Below are 20,393 nucleotides of genomic sequence, written 5' to 3'. Positions count from 1 at the left end.
AAGCTGCATAAATCAAAAGTTTTTCAAAGGCCATTAGATCGAACGTTATAGGGCAGCTTTGGTAATGAAACCTAAACTATTAGATAGTTAAGGTTTATCTACCGTTTTTTTAATCCATGAATTTTAATAAATGAGTTCCAGGAAAAGCATACTGCATACAGCAGACATTGACAAGCAAAAGATAATTGCAGACATTTTTTTTTTAAGATTCAGGGACTTAAAATATTTTAAAGACCAGAATCTTCTTTTATGTTACAAAATGCGTTTCTTTGATGTTTTTTCAAAGTTCAATTGAATTTTTTTTCAAAAGTCTGGAACTTCGAAGAATTTCCTAAAGATTTTGAGAAAAAAAACAAAAGAAACTTTTAGGAGAATTGAAAATCAACTTCCTTTCCTCTGTCTTTTTACTTGGCAGTAGTAGTGGTAGCAAAATAGTATAAGTAATAATACAGCCATTCCATAGCACAACGGTATAGGGGTTCTCAGAATTTCGTAAAAATTAGTAGTTTTGTTCCTTATCGCAAAATGTTTGATCCTCTTTTCTATTTTGTCATTAGGGTGACCGTTTCATTGTAGGAGTGGTCCAAAAAAATCGTTTTTTTTTTCAAAAGGAGTATAAAGGGGAAATGTATGTAATGTCGGCCTAAATGTCCCTTATTTGGACCCATATCGACTTAATTTTCAATAGCATCCAATAATATCCATTAGTACCGTCCCAATGACGCGTTCATCTTGATAAAATTGATAAATAGCTGATTTTTAACTATGGGCTCACTCTTAGATCCATAGGCCAACATATGAGCCATTTCCCCTATATAACTCAAAAACGAAAAAAAAAAAAAAATACATCGCTGATTTTTTCCGTACTCTAACGGAGCTATCAACTATTTACTTTCCTTTCCTCATCCATCGTTTAAAATTACCACGTACGTTAGTACGTTCAGACTACAGAGTTATAACATGTTTTAGCGCTATCTTGATGGTGGTCTATGTGTTGCAATTATTGACAACCGTTTTTTTTTTTTTTTTTCCTTTGGTTTGTTTTCCGTCGATCTTGTTTTCCGTGCTGAGCACCAATGCTACCGACGCCAGGAAGGCAGCTCCCACACCTGGACCCTACCTATCGACCCATCAAACTCATGAACCGGGGACCAACGGCTTTACTTCCCATCCGAAGGAAGGCGTGATCAGAGATGTTATGCCTCAGAACATCCTGGCGGCGCCGACTGGGATTGAACCCAGGCCTGCTGGGGTGAGAAGTAATCACGCTTACCACTACACCACCGGCACCGCTTCATTGACAACCGTTATAACATGTTATAACTCTCCAGTCTGTACAGCGTTTAAGTCTGATATTTAACGTTTATCATCTCCAACTATGTAATTCGTTTACTTCACGCATGGAGTAATTCAAACATGATTAGTTAAAGGAGATACAATCAATGTTTTTCGATGCAAAATCCCAGTTTTTAAATATCACTATATTTTAAATTTATAGTACTTACTTTAAACTACCTCTCATTTAATATTTTGACCTATGAAATCGGTCCAGTGGTTAAAAAGTTATGATTTTTTTTAAATTTTTGATAAAAATCGATGTTTTGGACCACCCTAACATGGAGTCACCTTAATGAGAAAATCAAAAAAAATACGATTCTAATATTTTACGATAAGGAACAAAACTAGCAATTTTGACGAAAAGAACCACTCGATTTGCTATGGAATGGCTGAATAAGCACACAATTCATTTAAGAATTTCATAAGCAGCTGCAATAATCTGGTTGTTAAATAAAAACATAATAAAGGAAATAAATCTAAGATAATCCCAAACATTATTCCAAAGCAATTCTGAGCAGAGGTTTAAAGGAATTCTAAGAAGATTTACAAGAGTTCATAAATCTGAGGATGTTTAAAAAACATGAGAATATTACAAGGAGAATCGAAGAACATATAATTTTTAAAGAATTTTTTAATTCTAGAAATCTCCTGGAATTATTCGTTGAGAATTCGGTATTTTGTCTTATGAAAACAGTTTAAAGAGAATAAAAAAATAAAGAGTGTTCTCAGAATTAAGGAATTTAAGGAATTATTATATTAGGAATTTTCTGTAAATTTCTTAGATCATGTCCAAAAAAACTAAAGGAATTTTACGGACATTTCTTGAAAAATTCTGAAGAGTATTCAGTAATGAACTTCAAATGCAGTTCTGAAGTGAATTTCAAGAGAACTTTTCAAGAATGGTCCAAGCAAACTCTCAAAAGTTTACCAAGTGAACTCTAAGGAATATCCCATGAGAATATCGTAGAAAGTTAAAAATTATGGAGGCATAATTACTTGATTTTTGTTAGAATTAATAAGAATATCAACATAGGGGAAAAGTGGGTAAGCCCGTCACTGTGTGAAAATTTTCATCAGCTTGTCACAAATTCACACTTTTCTCAACAACGGACATGTTTGATATTTAGATTAGGTAGATCATGCAGAATAACTATTTTGCTGTGCAAAAAGTTAATTCACCAATTAAGTTGAATAAATACGAATCAAGTTCTATGCACATACCTACTGGCGTATATTATGTTAGCGAGCCAAAGACGGAGTAGCCCTGGTGAATTATGAATTCTAAATAATTAACTTTTTGAAGTGTAATGTTTTTTATTAATGCTTTCTTAATCATCATGAATACCATAATTATTCACTAATTGCGAGGTTTAGTGAATAATTATGGTATTCATGATGATTAAGAAAGCATTAATTAGATATACTATAATTTAATCAAATAATAACAAATTTAAGAATGCTAAAAGCTCGTTTGGTAAAGAGTGCCGGTCTCACCCCGCATATCAAGAAGACTGGCAACTTTGCCAGAATCCAAGCGACAGATACAATAGCGCTGCGCTTGAGTGAAGGTGGAAGCAATGCATAGAAAAATGAGCAAATGCACAAACCATTTTTTCTGAGGATGTAATCTTTGCTATCAAATTCGTTTGAAGCATTTACCTTTGAGCGGCAGATGTCGCGATTGTACCTGTTTCATAACGATCGTATGAGAAAATGGAAGAGTTGCCAGTCTTCTTGATTTGTAGTCTTCGGTAATACAAAAGATAATCATGTTTTATTTTTCAAGGACTGTGGCTTACAGAATGTGCTTACGGAGCACTTAGTGCTCCAATAAGCCTCTAATAGTTCGTCGCAATGCTACTCTTAAACTTGATATTTGGCAACGATAACAGATTCCCTTTTTGCCGGCGCCGGTAGTGTAGAGGTAAGCGTGACTGCTTTCTAACACCCCAGTGGGTCTGGATTCAATCCCCAGCCGAGGTCGGTGGGATTTTTCTGAGGCATAAAAATCTCTGGTCACGTCCTCCTTCGGAAGGGAAGTAAAGCCGTTGGTCTCGGCCCATGTGTGTTGTGAATGGGTGCGATATGCTACGCAGGTGTGGAAGCTGCCTTCCTGCACATTCGGTTGCCGTCAATGGATGGCAATCGATGTCCGTCGGTGATTGGCACTAGATTGCGGAACAGAGACCGACGTTAAACAAAGGAAAGAAGAAGAAGAAGAAGAAGAAGAAGAAGAAAAAGAAGAAAAAGAAGAAGAGGAAGAAGACGAATAAGAAGGGTGATTCAAATATGTCATTCAGAAGCTTTTTGATTTTTCTACACCCCTCCCCCACTTTACGCATTTCTCCATACTTATTACACGTACTGTCTCAAATTCTAGGACCCCCTCCCTCCCATAAAAAATGAACGTCATGTTTCTAGTGAATCTAGTTTTTACTTTCGATCTTAAAACAAAGTCTTAATAATTCTAGATAGAGCTGGAATAAGGGCGTAACAGCTTTTGTAAACAATGACTTCTCTCGATGATTTCCAGTAATTCAAGGCACGCCCACGCAAACCAACATAACCTTCATATAGGGGAAGTCGTCACGAGAAACAATTAGGAACGCCATTCAAGATTCTGAACTTATCTTAATAAAGTATATCGAGCTTTTCTAAATTTCGCAGAATTTCTCTTACTCACTTTCACCACAACAGTCGCTTATTGACTGAGCACATAATCGACCAAAATGTTGTCAAATTAAATAATATTTTCTCAAATTCGAGCAGATTTTTACTCAGTAAATGAGTAAACGTGTTTGCAGCGAAAGTGAGTAAACGGAACTCTAATTTGAGTATGATTCTACGGCCGTGTAAAGTTATGGTTAGCAATGACCCAAACCAGCAACGTTGCAACACGGCCGTTGAATCTACCTCAAATTTGAGCCCGTTTACTCAAATTCTCAAAAATCACGGTCTCTTTTAGTAAAATTTTCTTTGACATGTTAATGTACATATATGAATGACCGTGGTATTTTCCCATTTGAGTAAATAGACCACAAATTTGAGTAGAATTTAACGGCCGTGAAAAGTCGTATTTTTGAGAATTTACCATCATTCAACATTGCAATAAATATTGAGCACAATATTGATCACAACTTTTTGAAATTCACGGCCGTTGAAACAACACAAATTTGAGTTCCGTTTACTCAAATCCGCAAAACGCAGGCAGAAAGAACAGACGTCGAACTTCAATTAGAAACTTATGTAAACTTTTGTAAAGATAAGTGGTTACATGGCCGTTACGTGGCACTGGCCTCATCTCTATAAATTGTCCACTTATGACCAATTTGCACTAGTTTCAACCCATTTTCAGTTTAAAATGGACACTTGGCGTTAACGGCACTTAGTGTCTTGCGCAATTTGAGAAACGCTAAGAAATTTTTTGTAATATATAATATGTATAATAGGGGAAATGGCTCTAATGTTGGCCTATGGATCTTAGATTGGGCCCATCGCTAAAAATCTGCTATTCATCAATTTTATCTAGATGAACGCGTCATTGCGACGGTACTAATGGATATTTTTGGTCGCTAATGAAAATTTAATGGATTGCTGAATTTATGTATGGGCCCAAATTAGGAGCATTTAGGCCGACATAACATACATTTCCCCTGTATAAAAAAATACGGGTCTAAAATTGATCAAAAACGAATACATCCATGGGGTGGCTACTACACCAAACATTCCATCGTCCAACATATAATGTAGGAGGACCGTCTTGGCAAAATCTCAAATGGTTCAACAAATTTTTTTTAATCTCCTTCCTCTTTGCAAAAACACAACAAGAAATTATGATTACGAATCATAACATGAACTACACAGAAAAAGGAAAATCCTTTCTTTTCTCAGAAAAAGAAGCTTCCGCTCTTTCCAAGCTTACGTGCTTTCGATGTCCTCGTTGCTCCACGCACCGTTCATCTTCTTGGAGGAGGAGAAGCACAGTTTCATAATGAACGGGAATTTTGTGCATTTGTGATCGATCGCGCTGTGGTTGCACTTCATGATAGCGTCACCGCTAGGGCTACGCTCGGGAACTCGACCAATCCGGAGGAGGAACTTTCCGATTTCAGCGGGAGCATTCGCACTTGCGACGGGTGGCAATCCTTGGTGGTGAATGCAGTCAGCAGCTCGGACGGCATCCGGGTGGGGTATTGAAGAAGTGGAGAATGCGATTTTTGCTGGCCTGGGAAGCGATTGTTCTTGGAGACGCTGTAAACCTTGAAGCTGATCGGGTTGGTCGACTCTGTCAAGTAGTTCTGCTTGGAAAATGCAATTTGAATTTTGCTACCATCATTTCCATTCATTCAATGTTGTTCAAGTGCTGGATGCTGCGTTCGACTGGTTCGACTGCGATGGCTTCTCCCATCTGGGCCATTGCGGTACGCTTTTTAGTCTTCAGGAACTTTATCCTGACAACATTTCCATACAGGCAGAACAGATTGAACAACTTATCGGTGTTGGCTGTGTTGTTATCGAGTCCGTAGACCATCATCACTGCGCCCTGTTGCTGTACCGGTTGTATGAAGTTGGCTGGTCCGTTTCGGGTCCAGCGGTGCGTCCTTCATCAGTCCGACGTGTGTTACGGCCGGTGTTGGTTGCCAGTTTTCCGACGGATGATACTCGGGTGGTGAAAAATTCGCAAAAAAAAATGGCAGACGCCATGCACACGAAAATTGCGACGAATACCTTTACCGACGGACCGCGACGATTCGGAATTTTCACGAAGAACGGGCCACAATAATCAACACCGCAGTTGATAAACGCGCGCGACGCCGTTACTCGGGACAGTGGCAATGGTCCCATGATCTGGCAAATGCTCCGTGGTTTGCAGCGGAAGCAGATGATGCACTCCCTGACTATCTTTTTTGCAAAGTCCCGTCCCCGGATTGGCCAATAACGCTGACGCAAAGTCGCAAGAAGTAGTTGTGGCCCTGCATGAAGCATTCGGAGATGAGTCTGCCTGAAGATGAGGTAGGTCAGGTGAGCCTTTTGAGGTAGAACCAGAGGATGCTTGGCGTCATACGGGATGTCGAGATTCTGCAGTCGTCCGGTGATTCGAAGCAAGCCTTCATCGTCAACGAATGGATTGAGGGTTTTCAGCTGAGACTTGAAGGTGAACTCTTTACGAGTCGGTCCATTGTGTTTTTTGAGGAACTCAATTTCCGCCGAAAAGTATATGAGCTGAGTTTGCTTGATTAAATGCTTTAATGCGTTCTCTAGCTCTGATTGCAAGAGTGGACCGAATTGACAATTTCCAGGGTCCTTTTGACAACAGTTTCGAGCAAATCTTAGCAGCCAGGCAGCTTTGCGTTCAAGGGGACAGAGAGTGGAGTGTTGTTCGATGAATTCGGTAAAAGCGTGAGTGGTAGTGACGACAACTGAAACAACTTGCCGGCCTTCATCTCTGCGAGCCTGTTTGTGAAGTAGCGACAGTTGGATGCAATTTTCTGGCCAAGTATCCGAGTCTTGCCGAAGATAATTTGGTCCATGCCACCAGAGGTTGTCAGTTTTCAATTCGGAAGGCAGGATTCCACGTGAGATTTTGTTAGCGGGATTTAACTCAGAGGGAACGTGACGCCACATGCTACCTCCAGTCAATCGATGAATTTCGGCAATCCGATTTGACACGAACACTTTCCAGGTTGACGAAGACGAAGCAATCTAATGCAGCACTATCGATGAATCGGTCCAATACGTAACAGGACAGGTCCATTTGGTTGACTCAAGTACGAAGCCTGCCAGTTGTGCTCCGAGCACTGCAGCGCACAGCTCGAGTCGAGGCGTTGATAGTTTGCGAAGTGGACTCACACGAGACTTCGAGATCACCAACTTGCATGCTTGTTCACCAGTAGAAGAAATAGTCTTAACGTAGATGCAGCATCCGTGGGCACTGTCTGATGCGTCCTAGAAGACGTGAAGTTCGAGCGTGCGATAGTTGTCCACGAGAATTCGCCTTGGGATTCGAAGCATCGAAAGAGTTTCGATTTCGAACCGATACAATTTCCACCATTTCTGATACTCCTCCGGTAACGTATCGTTCCAATTAAACTTTTTCGACCATAAAGCTTGCAGAAATATTTTTGCGCTGACGATTGCTGCTCCGACTAGGCCCATTGGATCGAATAGGCGTGACATCTCCGAAAGGATCAGACGTTTTGTGATCGGTTCCGACGATACAAACTCGGGAACATTGAAACTGAATTCATCCGACAGTGGATGCCAAAGAAGGCCGAGAGCTTTCACCGAACCCGATTGGCTGATTTGGAGTTCAGTTCGAGAGTCCCGAAGAGTTTCGGGAATGTGAGAAAGAACGGTGGGACTGTTGCTACACCATTTTCGCATATTGAATCCACCTGAGCGAAGAAGATCAATTAACTGGCGGTTTGTTTCCACCAAACGCTGTTCGTTGTCGTCTCCAGAGAGATAGTCGTCGACGTAGAAACAGTTTTCGACCATTGGAGCGGCTAGCGGGTAGTTTGCTGCTTCATCTACAGCAAGCTGGTTCAGGACGCGTGTGGCAAGGTATGGAGCGGGTGCCGTCCCGTACGTCACCGTTTTCAACCGATAGGTTTGCAGCTTCTCGTTGGGAGTTTTTCGAAACTGGATCAGTTGAAGCAAGCAATCTACTGGGTGAACCCATACTTGCCGATACATTTTCTCGGCATCGGCATTCACAGCAAATTTCGGTAAACGAAAGTTCACGAGTGTGCTCACGAGAAGTGGTTGTACCGTAGGTCCGACGTAGCAAATGTCGTTCAGCGAAATGTTATTGCTGCCTCTACACGAGGCATCGAAAACCACGCGTGTCTTTGTGGTTGTGCTGTCGGGTCGCTGGATCGCATGATGAGGAAGATAGAAGTGAGGTTTCAATAGATTGGGTTCAAATTCATCCATATGTCCCAAGGTTAGGTACTCGTCCATGAACTTTGAGTACTCAGCGTGTAGCACGGGATCGGATGACAACTTCCTCTCAATTGCCAGGAATCTGCGCTCAGCGATTTTGAACGACTCTCCCAATGAGTCAAGCATCTCCTCACGAATCGGCAATCGCACCACGTACCGACCGTCAGGGGCTCGTTGGTGTGTCTCTCGAAAGTGATTTTCGCAATATAGCTCCTCTAGCGAAAGCGCCTTGCCTTTTTCGAAGCTCTCCACCTCCCAGAACTTGCGGACAATCGACTCCAGGTTATCGATCGAGGAAACATTGCAGACTACGGTTGAGGCAGTTTTTTCCATGGCTTCACCGGCGACGACGTAACCGAAAACTGTCTTGCGCAGCACTGGTAGGACACTGCCAAGAGTCAATTGTTCATTCTCCAGAATCGAAAAGAAGTTTTTGATGCCGATGATCAAATCAATGTCGTGGGCTATGTTGAACTTGGGATCTGCAAGGGGGAGGAGGCGAGGTATGACCCACTTCGAAATATCCACGTTGGCAGTGGGTAGAATTCTTGTCAACATGGGCAGAATCAAGAAATCCATGCTTGTTGTGTACGATCCTAATCGTGAGGACACAGTGATGTTGGTTTTGTGCTTCACTTTCTTGACCGATTGACTGATACCGTACACATCGATATTTGCTGGTGTTCGTTTGGAACACAGCCGTTGTGCGAGAGATTCCGTAACAAAATTGGCTTCGGATGCACAGTCTAACAAAGCTCGGGCGAGATTCTAGCTGCCGTTAGAGTGCATGACTTTCACGTAGGCAGTAAGCATGAATACAGACGACATGCATGCTTTCGATACAAGAGACTGGCCAGGAGCGACAGTTTGACAGTTCGTCACTTGTGAGGAGCTATGAGTGGAGCTTGACGGTATAGACTGCGGAACCGGCGACGGACTGAACGAAATTGAACGATTTACAAGCCCATCCGACGACGACGGGGCTGGTCCCGTAACCCGAGACATTGATCGGCAATGCACGAATCCGACGACGGCGATTCGACGACCGTGGCCGATTGTGAGGAGTGCTGACATTGGCCGACCTGAGCTGCTACAGTCTTGTTGTAACTGTCTGTACTGGGGGCAGCTTGAGCATTCAAGTGCAACAGTGTGTGGTGGCGTTTGTTGCAAGTACGACACGAACCAGCCGTGCAATTTTTCATCAAGTGTGATGATTTCAAACAATTTAGCCAATTCAAAGCGTTTTTGTGGCGTAAGCTTCTTAAATTCGTCGCACTGGGACAATGTGTGCGGCTGTTTGCACACACTACAATTAGGCCAGTTATCACTGTTGGCAGAGTGATACGAGGAGGTTTTTGATCGAGGAGACTTGGACTCGTACCTTGGTTCGGTCTTGAAAACAGGTGGCGAAGATTGGGAGAGCGTAATAGATTGGAGTATGCGAGAGCGCTTTTGAATGAAAGCAACCAATTCATCATATGTTGGCCGCATATCATCGTCGAGTTGGTTTTGCCACTCCTTCTGCGTAACTGGATCAAGCTTGCTGCTTAATAACTCGACAAGAAAGGAATTCCAGTGATCTCTGGATTCCTCCAATTTATTCAGCACGCAAATGTGCTTATCGAATTCGTCTGCCAGATTTGACAGCGCCAACGACGATTCTTTACGCACCGAAGAAGTGGACAGCAAAGCCGAAAAGTGTTGCTTTATTAGCAGATTCCTGTTGTCAAAACGTTTCTTCAGCAAATCCTACACAGTTCGAAAAGTATTGTAAATTTCTGTTCAATATGATGCACACAAATGGAGCGTCATATATCATATAAGTTTACATTATATATCATGTAAAGTTCTAGCACAATTCATGCAATGGGGCAAATATTGTATAAAAAAGCCCATCTTTGTAAACAACATTGTTTACAAGTTGCTCGGTTGTGTGAAATTAAATTTAAGTTTACGTGAATGAATGTTTACATCACAATTAAAATTCAGAATTTTTATCTGTGTACGCGATTACGTAGTTGGCCGCTGAGACTGCTAAAGACTGAACAAGTCGCAAGGCATCTCCTTTTAGTACAGTTTTCAAATACTGGAATTTCTGTACTGGCGAAAGTTGCGAATTAGTGTGGATGGTAGTGGTGAAAAGATCATGAAAATTCATCCACTCGTCATAGTTTCCACTGAACTCAGGAATCTTAAGTTCTGGAAGGCGAACAGAAGGAACGTGTGCAGGTGGAGCACCAGCACTAGGTGGTGGTCTTTCAACCCTTTCATTGGCGATCGCGAGTTTCCCAGCTAGAGAGCCTTTTAATTCAAAATACTGGTTTTCAAAACCAACTCTTTCGTCCGCGAGATCCTCGGACAATTCCTCTTCAAATTCAATCTCAGCCTGTACTTCATTAAATTGTTCCCACAGACTGTCTAGCTTATCAAGGCGAAATCTAAGTTGAGGGAAATCGCGATCGAACACAAAATTCTCATCGAATTGTTTGATTAGCTTAGCGGAACCAATAATGTTATTTCGACGCACGAAAAGCTTTTTGGTTTTCTTAGTGTTCCTCATGGCTTGCACAACGTATCAAAATGGGCGGTGAGGTCAATGAAACGCACAAAAGCCGATGTATTTGTGTGGCTAAATGGTCTGGTTGACTCACCTGATTGTTACTAGTCTGCTTTACCTGGGTTCGCTTGGCAGGACCTGCGTTCCTTGTGCAATTGCAACTACGACCACAGCTGATTCCGTGATTCCGTCCAGATGTCCAGGTCAAGAAGGCTGCCGATGCAGCGGAAAGTCCGGTTGAAGATTTCGTGGGGTACACAATAGCAGTGAAAGCGTCCAAAATGGTGACGAATATTGCTCGAGGAGGTGACCCACGCTAACCTTGCAAGCCGGTCGATGATGGTTTTGACCTAGCAGTCCCGGGTTTCGGCACCAAAAATGTTGGCGAACCTGGATGAAGCGGCGGTGGACACGGCGAACAGGGCAGCAGCAAAGCAGGAACTACACCAGTGGTCAGCGAAGCAGGAACAAACGGGGCAACTAGTGGCACAATTCGTGGAGTACTTTTCTTCTATGCAGTGAGGAACACGAGAAAGGTGGTTTTGTGTGTGTTTTTGATAAAGACCAATTTTATACTGATTTAACGAGAGCCATTATTTTCCCTAGCTGGTTGAGTTCGGGGCACGATCGTGAAGCGATCGGATCTAAAGGAGATAATGATATGGAGTGATAAGCTAGTCTACCTACTCTCGTATCTTATCGTTTGGCTCATTATGGATTGGAGGTATAACATTTCAATTTTTAATGGGGTTCTAATTTCGGGATACAAATTTCAACAGTGTTCCCCTACTTATTAAGTTCTTCAACACACTTTATGCATGGTTTTAGAATACTATGTCTTTAAACAACAGTTCATGAGATATTTACACTTTATAGGGGAGTAAGGGGTAACAGTGAAAAAACAATCAATGTTTTTTAATACAAAATCCTTTTTTTTTATATCTTAATATTTTTTCTTAAAAATACTTTTAATTAACTTTCATTTGGTATTTGAGTTCCGTCATCGACCAAACAGTTCAAAAGTTATAAATTTTTGATAAAAATCGAAGAAAAAATTTTTTTTTATGACCGCCCTAATATAAAAATAGTCACCTTAATGACAAAATAAAAAATAAGGGTCTAATATGTTGCGATTAGGAACAAAACTACCAATTTTTACAAAATTCTGAGAACCACTATATCGTTTTGCTGTATACAGACAAAAAAAGTGAAAACTCTTTTAAAACAGATAGCAGTAAATTAAAACTTATTTAACCCCAATTAACCTTAAAATTTCAAAAAAAAAATCTTATTATTGCAGGCAACCTTTGGGTTCATTCAAACAATCGCATCGTTCAACATTTTTATGAATTAAAATAAATTTAGCGAGGGTTCACTTTTACCCCTTACTCCCCTATAAAGTGTACCCCGTATTCCCCTAATATCTAATGAAATGTTGTTTAAAGACATAGTATTCTAAAACCATGCATAAAGTGCTTATGTTTTACGAAAAATAGAGCTGTGAAAAAACATTTCCTCCAAAAAAAGTAGGGGAAAATGGGGTAAAATGGTCCAAAACACATACTTACAAGGCTCTTCGGTCTATGGGACCACGTGCAATCGATTCCCCGAACGATTTCTCTTCGGAAAAATCGTTTTTCATGGCCGGAATTCAGCGTGCAGTTGAGATATTGAATTTTGGGTAATTTTGGACCCATTTTTGCCCATAGTGCAACGCTTGGCACAATTTTTGTCATAGATAAAGTATTCGGCACAGATTGAGATGTACAGAGTTTAATCAACAATGAATACGAAACTAACGATTTTAAATTGGCTTACTACTTGACTAGCCTATTGGTGCCAAGCAAACGATTAACGAACCCCATTCTAGTCGAAATTCTAGTACTACACAATGTTTGTTTTGATTCGGTATGAAAGTTTGATAGATAAAATGAGGGGTTAGTGGATTTTCCTATGTTTCGAGGGGTGAATCGATAAGCTTGGGACCGAAGAGAGTACCAGAGCTGAGCCAAAAAGTTGAGCACGTTTCTTCGGGACCTTCTAGTCTTAGAGTTACCTCTGTGGCTTAACACCCCTTGGAAAACGCAACTTTTTCGGGAAACTAGTACTTTCCGGGAATTAGACCATTCGGGGAACGGGGTATTTCTGGGGCAACACTTTCGGGGAAAAGTCGTACAGTCGTAATGAGTTTTTGAAATTTTAGACAAATTTTTTTTTAATATTTTTAAATCAAACATACTTTTTTGGTAGCGATAAGCTTTTAAAAAGAATCGAAGCTACAAAATCCAAATTTCCTTAGCGTCAAATACATACATTTACAAATTGCAAATTGCAATAACAAATTAACAAAATTTATAGTACTACTTTCACTGATTAAAAAAAAATGTATGAGTTGGTGATTGAACTATTGAAATGCAGTCACATTTTCTAGTGGGACTATACACAATACATGATCTCCTGTATCAAAATCGTATGAGTAGTTTTAATCCAAATTGGATAGGCTCCTGCATTTTGTCTGAAATTGTTCTTATATTTAAAATATAAGTAGTGATTCAAAATCTCTTACGCTGAAAAGTTTCAGCGAAAATTTCGTGATATCCATCAGGGACGTTGTCATCATTATCTGCCATTATAGATTTAAATAAATAAAATGCACTTTTATTTCACAAAGATACATAAATAAATGTACAAAAAAAAATTGAACGTACCATAAATAGCAGATTCCTGTGCCGATATAGTAAGTTTTAACATTTTTGCGTGCATCTGCTTAAATTGAAAACCAATTCTCTCACTCAGGGTGATTTCACAATAGACGCGGAATATCCTTGGATTTTCCTTTCTTCAACATTCAAATAACATAATAAATATCGACGATGTGCAGCAGCTTTTCTCCAGCGGCTCGCTTTTCACATTTTAGTGGGTTATTGTCCCCTAGACACTTATAACAATCTTCAATGTATGTTAAGCATTATATCAATTTCGAGTGTAACAAGCATACGACGTTTTTGCGTGTGGGAGTATGCTTACGTGCATAGTTAGCGTAAGTGTAAGTAACAATAAACATTACAAATCGAAAAAAAAAAAACATTGCTTTTCCATCTCGATTGCGGTTTTCTACATGCGCAGGTAAGTATTAAGTTTTACTGTTGAGCACAACGTTCTTTTGATTTTCGTTTCTTATTGTCGGCCGAGGTATTCCGTCTGGTTCCCTGTATCGGCATGTACGGTGGCACTGGACTAGATGAGCCGGGATCGGAGAGCTCCAGGATGTCTGCGGGAATTGGGAAATGCGATTAGTTAGGAGGATATTACGGAATGATGTGTCAAATTACCACCTGGAGGCGAGGAGAGCGTCGAAGCAGTCATCGAATTGGTGTTCATCGGACTGCTTCCGGATGTGTTGAACGTGGGATCGATTTTGGCAGCGATGTTTTCGTCGGTGTATTGACTTCTGGATGAAATTTAAAATCTGTATTTAAGAACGCTGAATCTTGTTAGAAGCAAAAGTTACCTGGAGCTGGAAGAAGGCCGATTGACGATTCCTCTCACATCCAGATGGCTCGGCCGTTGAGGACTACGACTCTCGCCAACATCGGAAACCGGGAGGACGTAAATATCGTCGTCTTTTCGACCGTTTTCCACTAACCGCTGGACGTTGGCGGAGAGCTTCAGGTTTGGTGTGGACTTTTGCTGTCGAATCATGTCGATGGGATTCGAATAGCTGTCATCATTCGGCGACACTTGAGAATTCACGTAATGGCTTCCCGAGCCGGATCCATGCGACGAAATGCTTCCCTGTGCTTTGTGTATCGCACCTCCATGTTCGGGCGAGTGAGCCGGAGCTCCGAAGTACCGTTTACCGCTTCCAGCACTACCGGGACCACCTACAGCACCGATTGCCTGTGATTGCTGCAGCATATCGATCGGATTTGAATAGGAATCACCATCGTCCGGATCGCCATTGTCTGCCTCCAGCGATGCCGGCTGTTGATCGCCAACCAGGTGCGATGACGAACTTCCCTCACCAGTGGCTTCGTCTGCATCACCCGAGAGGGGGTCTTGCAGTTGTTGCTGCTGCCGTTGCATTTCCTTTTTGAGCCGAGCCTTCTCCCGTGCTCGCTTTGCTTTAGCTCGTTCCCGTTCCTGAAGCATCTTGGCCAGTTCCTTGTCCTGAGCTTCCATGGCAACTCGGCGATCGATCACCTCCTGATCCAGACCGTCCGCTTCCTGTTCCTGGAGCTTGCGGGCGAGTTCCTGTGGGTTGAAATTGGTTTAATGCAGTGTTTCTCGACGTTTGGGCCGTTCTCTGTTGAGGACAGTTTGAATATATATTTTTAATTGATCTGAATTTGAAATCATGCGGTAGAATGGAAATTGAGCTTATAAATATAGACGATCAACAGAATGTTTCATCGAAAATCCTAATCAATCAATTCAGCACAATTTCTTAACGGAATTCTTCATAAAGAGTTTTTAAAGATAGTTGAATAATTTATATTTAGCATAACATTGTTTGGCATTTCTAAACGATTTGGAATGTCATAACTATTTTTATATTTCATAAACAGTTTTTGGCATTAGTGGTGGTTTTCATGTCATGTCATCAGAAATTTGTGGCATCGCGAGTGATAATTTTAATTTCAGTTTATGATGTGGCGACTGTTGCAACTATTTTTGAAAAAAATTAAGTGTTCTCGATCGAAAGTGTTTCGCAGTTGGGTGTGGTAAAATTCGTACATTCCCGGTTGATTTTCAGTGGGAATTCCGTATCAAAAAATTGCCCACCAATTCCTTTTTTTTTGCCGTTCGACCACGACGGGTGTGCTTTCGCGAGAGCGTTGTTTATTGGATCCGTTTCTTTGAACGGCTGATTTTTTTTGTAACCAGCGGTTGTAAGCGTGCCTGCGAATTGCATTGCCTCCTGGGAGGCCGGTTCACCGTGTTCGGATGTTACGTTTTCATCGTGTAGTTCTATCGAGAGTCTTTCAGAGACGATAGTTTTTGTTGAACTGCAGAAGGATATAAATCGTCCTCTAATCTATGGGAGCTCTTGGAAATCGCCGTGAAGTCATGGATTCCTTTGCCACATATCGGGTGAGATCTTTCAGTTTTTGTTCTCTTAACATTCATTCTATTATTATATGACACATTATATGCTGGGTATGGGACAGTCTAACCAGGGCACCCGATTGAAGTGATTTGGATAGGGAGAGTGGAATTGCCAACTTCCTGTCGTTAACAGATCGTGAATAGAAGACGGGCTCTTCTTCCACACTCATTGGGACATCCCCTAGTCCGATGGCTTGTATATTACAGGGTTGTAGGATTTTATTGTTGGAAGGAGATTCTCTTTGATACCGTGGACTAAGCATAAGTGTTTCTGGTTACAGGTTCACCCTCCGTTTTTGGCCCTTCATACAATGGTAAATTGAATACAATCAGGTGTTGTACTTGATCAAGTCGTACGAGGTGGACTATCCACTGTCTAATGGTTGTGCCTGTAACAATGAGTGGTTTCCTTTACACACATAGTGGTGGTTTTCATGTCATGTTGGTGTTTCTTGAGAAGATTTTGGCGTTTTACTGTCTGTTTGAATTAACGATAGATTTAAAAAAAAATTCAAGCCGTTTTGGCGTTTTTTAGCTGATGCTTAGTTGTCGTTGGCGGTTTATAACTTGAAGCATTTAATTTACAAACTATTTCGGTGTTATAAAGAGCAATTTTTGTGTTTTGTGTCTGTGTTTAAAGCATTTTTTGGTGTATTTAAAGTTGTTCTGGAGGTTATCAAGGCATCTTGGCAATTTTTTTTCGGTCTTTTGTATAATTGTTGAATCATTTCATTCGGCCGACTTATGGAGGCAAGTCAACGCCCTCAGTGGGAAACGGCGCATGACACCGCTCCACGTACAGATTAACGGTGAAGCTGTTTCTGACCCTGCAATTGTAGCGGACGAACTCGGCTCGTACTTTGCCGATCACGCAGCCATCGAGAAGTACGAAAACGAATTCAAGCGGAAAGCTAAGCCTTCGACGTCATCCATTGCAAGTTTTTCTGTTTCTTCTGACGCTGGTAACACGGACATCAACCAGGCATGCTTCTGGCAGGAATTGCAGCATGCCATCCGCTGCAGCAACGGAAAGTCGGCGGGTCCCGACGAAATCGGGTACCCTCTACTCAAGAGGTTACCAACGCCAGGCCAGCTACGGATGCTGGAGCTTTTCAACAAACTCTGGCTCACCAACTCGTATCCAGCGTCGTGGAAAAAGAGCTTAGTCATTCCCATCCCAAAAGCCAATGAAACAACCCGTGAAGCTAGCAAGTTCCGGCCAATAGCCTTGACATGCTGTATGGCCAAGGTCCTGGAGCGAATGGTCAACAGGAGGCTAAAGCATTTCCTTGAAGCCGAAAACCTGCTAGACCATCGACAGCACGCCTTCCGTCAAGGGTACGGAACGTCAACTTATTTTGCAACATTAGGGGAGGTCCTCAAGAGTGCCAACGATAGCGGTCTCCACACCTAGATCGTCTCGCTGGATATATCGAAGGCCTTCAACAGTACGTGGACGCCCCTCGTCTTAGAGCAGCTTGTCAACTGTGAGCTGTGTGGACCCATGGTCCACTTCATCAAAAATTTCCTGACCGATCGCTCTTTCAGAGTCGCAGTGGGCAACACGAGGTCCCAGCTTTTCAGAGAAGAGACGGGCGTCCCACAAGGTTCAGTTATCGCCGTTACCCTCTTCCTTGTGGCCATGAACGGAGTTTTCGGAGGACTGCCGAAAAATGTTTACATTTTCGTGTATGCAGACGATGTACTTATCGTAACTACCGGCCCAACAGCAGCACGCAACAGGATCAAGGCCCAGGCAGCAGTCTCCGCTGTAGCCAGGTGGGCCAGCGCTGTAGGTTTCCAGCTTTCGGCCACCAAATCGATCGAAAATAATAATAATCCATTCTTGAGCCCGGAAAAAGGATATACAATAGGTGTGGTAAGGACCTGCCGTGAGAAATGGCGCATTACCCGAGCAGAGAATGAAAACAAAATAAAAACTAAATTTGATATTTTGATATAAGCGTTCGTGATAACATATTTTGCCTACCGTGTGGTCGAGTTAACAGTAATCATAACAAAAATGAGATCTAAAAGGTATATGAAGGATATTAAAAAGATAACAAATAATGTTTTCTTGATAACAAATCCATGTATGCGTTTTGATATTAGTAATTTCGTTAATAATAAACAAAATTAGTAATCAAAATGTTGTTATAACTATGGTAGGAAACAAAACAAATCTAAATTTGTTGTTTTTTTGATATCATGATATCAAATTTAGTAATCGGAATGTTTTGAAATCTTTTCGTTGATATCAAAATTCAAAATCAAAAAAATGTTGTGAATAAAGTGCGAATGATGCCATATTAAAGTACAGAACTGGAAATAATCATCCAGTGATACATATTAAAAGAAAATATATAATGAATCGCTTTTGTCATTATAGACAAATAACAAAAGTTAAAATATGACGAACAATTGTAGTTTATTAGATTCAACAGCATATAAATAAACAATGTGAAATTCTAGTGAAATTATATTCGATATAGGAATAGGACACACGAAGCATGTGGAAAATTAGTCTACGATGACTCTTATATTATTATGAATAATTAAGTCTTTCGCATCGAACATATTTTAACAGACATGAATGACGATATTTATTTTGTTGGGAGAGAACTGATAGTTAATGAGATTTATGACAACATGTTTAAATATGGGCTACGAAACCGACTTAGCCTACGAAAGTTATTTAACTTATTAGTATAAGTATTACAAACGAACAGGACGAAAACAATTTTATATTGTTATATTTATATAAATAGCACATCAAAATATAAAAACTAAATTGGATATCATTTTGATGCTATTTTGATATCCGACTTTGCTCGGGTAACCTAGCTAACCTGTTGTAATGCAATTCAACATCGCCTGGAAATGCTTTCAGCAACGTGGGGCTTAAGGTGGTGATAGACGTCACTATTACTATTCCACAGCCGCAGACAGAATATGAGCAAGTCAAACGTGCACTCTTTTGTCAGTGGATTTGAAGAAAAACTTCAAGTCTCCTCATTCATAAATGTATGAGTTAGGTATAGGAATGTTGGTTTGATTAGTATTGTCGAATTAATGGACCTTCGCTCAATTTCAACTTCTATTCAATATTCACACTGCCGTACTCTAGCGGAACTATAAATTCATCCTCGTCGGAACTTTCTCTACACACTAAGATTATTTTACAGATTTCTGTAAAATTTTACCGAAATCTCAACAGCTGAACGTTCGGTAAACAATTTTACAGTTTTCCTGTAATTCATTATTTAAAAATCACAGATATTTGTGAAAAATTACAGGTAATCTGCGAAACTGTTTACCGAATGTTCAGCTGTTGAGATTTCGGTAAAATTTTACAGATTTCTGTAAAAATTTCTTAGTGTGTAGTTTATAAATTATCACATTAAAGCCTCATGTTGATGTGAGTATAACATTTCCAACCAACTCAGAAAATCGTTAACATCACGTATGAAAAAAAAAATGGTGAGGTTGTGTACAAGACACGACCGCATGGTTGACGTAGACTACGTTGAGATGTTTAGTGAACTTCTCGTGCATTTTTCTTGATAATGATTTGAAATACAGTTGCTTATTTCCTCAATTTACTCCATTTCTTCTCCTTGACATGTCAATTTCCTCACCCTTATTAGTTATTTTTTAGACTGTTTCTGGATTTTCCGTAAGGGATATTTCCGCGTATGAAACATTTGCCTTTAATCCTCCGTTCTAAAATATATTCCCCGTGCACACTTCAATGCCCATCCCATCCCAATGCCTCCGGTGGGAAATCGTTCACTTGCACATGCTTGCAAGTTTTATTGAGGTTTTAAAGCACTCTACAAGTTAAAATCATGATCCACAGTACCCTCATAAAACCCAAATTTTTACTTGGTAGGTAACCAATAAGCCCGCCAATTTGGATTGATTTTGTTATATAAAGCTAACATACGACTAATAGAGGGCTTTGGCGCATTATTAGTCGGATTATTACTAAGCAGGGTTACTTGGGATTGCTCCCTTTCACTAAATTAGAAAGTTTGGTCCATGTTCAATATTTAATCATAATTTGCTACTTCAAGCAATCAAAAATTCGTCCATCCAAGCAGGATCATTATTCTAAAGGTTCATTCTTAAGCTCATAATGAGGAACTAGAACTACAAGTGTTCAGAAAACTTTTTGCCATTCTTGCATTTACACAAAGACGCTCCAACCCATTTTCAGAGATTTAATTTTTGTTGGACCGAACTAAACGCAGCACCACTTAAAAACTCGCTAATCCACTCGACGCATGAATTTTGTTTTTTTTTTTTTTCCTTTGGTTTGTTTTTTTCCGTCGATCTTGTTTTCCGTGCTGAGCACCAATGCTACCGACGTGCCAGGAAGGCAGCTCCTACACCTGGACCCTACCTATCGACCCATCAACTCATGAACCGGGGACCAACGGCT

The 20,393-nt window shown here is 40.7% G+C and overlaps 4 protein-coding genes across 5 annotated transcripts in view; all 4 read right to left on the bottom strand.

The window, feature by feature from the left end:
- The window catches only part of LOC135710524 (DNA-directed RNA polymerase II subunit RPB9), a 344,595-nt gene that overhangs the window by 273,971 nt on the left and 50,231 nt on the right, over nt 1–20,393 (bottom strand). The gene's annotated exons all lie outside the window — the stretch shown is intronic.
- LOC135709804 (uncharacterized) lies at nt 5,379–5,684 on the bottom strand. Its single transcript, XM_065232204.1, has one exon. The coding sequence runs from the start codon at nt 5,682–5,684 to the stop codon at nt 5,379–5,381; it is 306 nt and encodes a 101-aa protein (XP_065088276.1).
- LOC135709795 (uncharacterized) lies at nt 7,285–8,862 on the bottom strand. Its single transcript, XM_065232191.1, has one exon. The coding sequence runs from the start codon at nt 8,860–8,862 to the stop codon at nt 7,285–7,287; it is 1,578 nt and encodes a 525-aa protein (XP_065088263.1).
- Nucleotides 13,483–20,393, bottom strand: part of LOC135710287 (uncharacterized) — a 47,451-nt gene continuing 40,540 nt past the window's right edge. The window contains exons 5-7 of one of the 2 annotated variants that reach the window (XM_065232818.1): nt 14,352–15,094; nt 14,173–14,291; nt 13,483–14,111 (exon numbers count right to left, since the gene is read on the bottom strand). In XM_065232818.1, coding sequence (XP_065088890.1) covers nt 13,981–14,111; nt 14,173–14,291; nt 14,352–15,094 — 993 coding nt within the window. In that variant the 3' untranslated portion in view covers nt 13,483–13,980. The remainder of the gene's footprint in view (nt 14,112–14,172; nt 14,292–14,351; nt 15,095–20,393) is intronic. The other variant, XM_065232822.1, reaches the window with a different exon arrangement.

The sequence above is a fragment of the Ochlerotatus camptorhynchus genome, unplaced genomic scaffold (assembly GCF_037179485.1).
Source record: "Ochlerotatus camptorhynchus isolate MF236.1 unplaced genomic scaffold, CSIRO-AGI_Acam_v1.1 ptg000036l, whole genome shotgun sequence".
In the NCBI taxonomy this organism is placed as follows: Eukaryota; Metazoa; Arthropoda; class Insecta; order Diptera; family Culicidae; genus Ochlerotatus; species Ochlerotatus camptorhynchus.
Note: the sequence above shows the minus strand (reverse complement) of the source record. Positions and strands in the feature narration are given on the sequence as shown.

Bases quoted from the DNA above. Each gene is read 5' to 3' on its own strand.
- LOC135709804 (XM_065232204.1), bottom strand. From the start codon at position 5,684: ATGAATGGAAATGATGGTAGCAAAATTCAAATTGCATTTTCCAAGCAG.
- LOC135709795 (XM_065232191.1), bottom strand. From the start codon at position 8,862: ATGGATTTCTTGATTCTGCCCATGTTGACAAGAATTCTACCCACTGCC.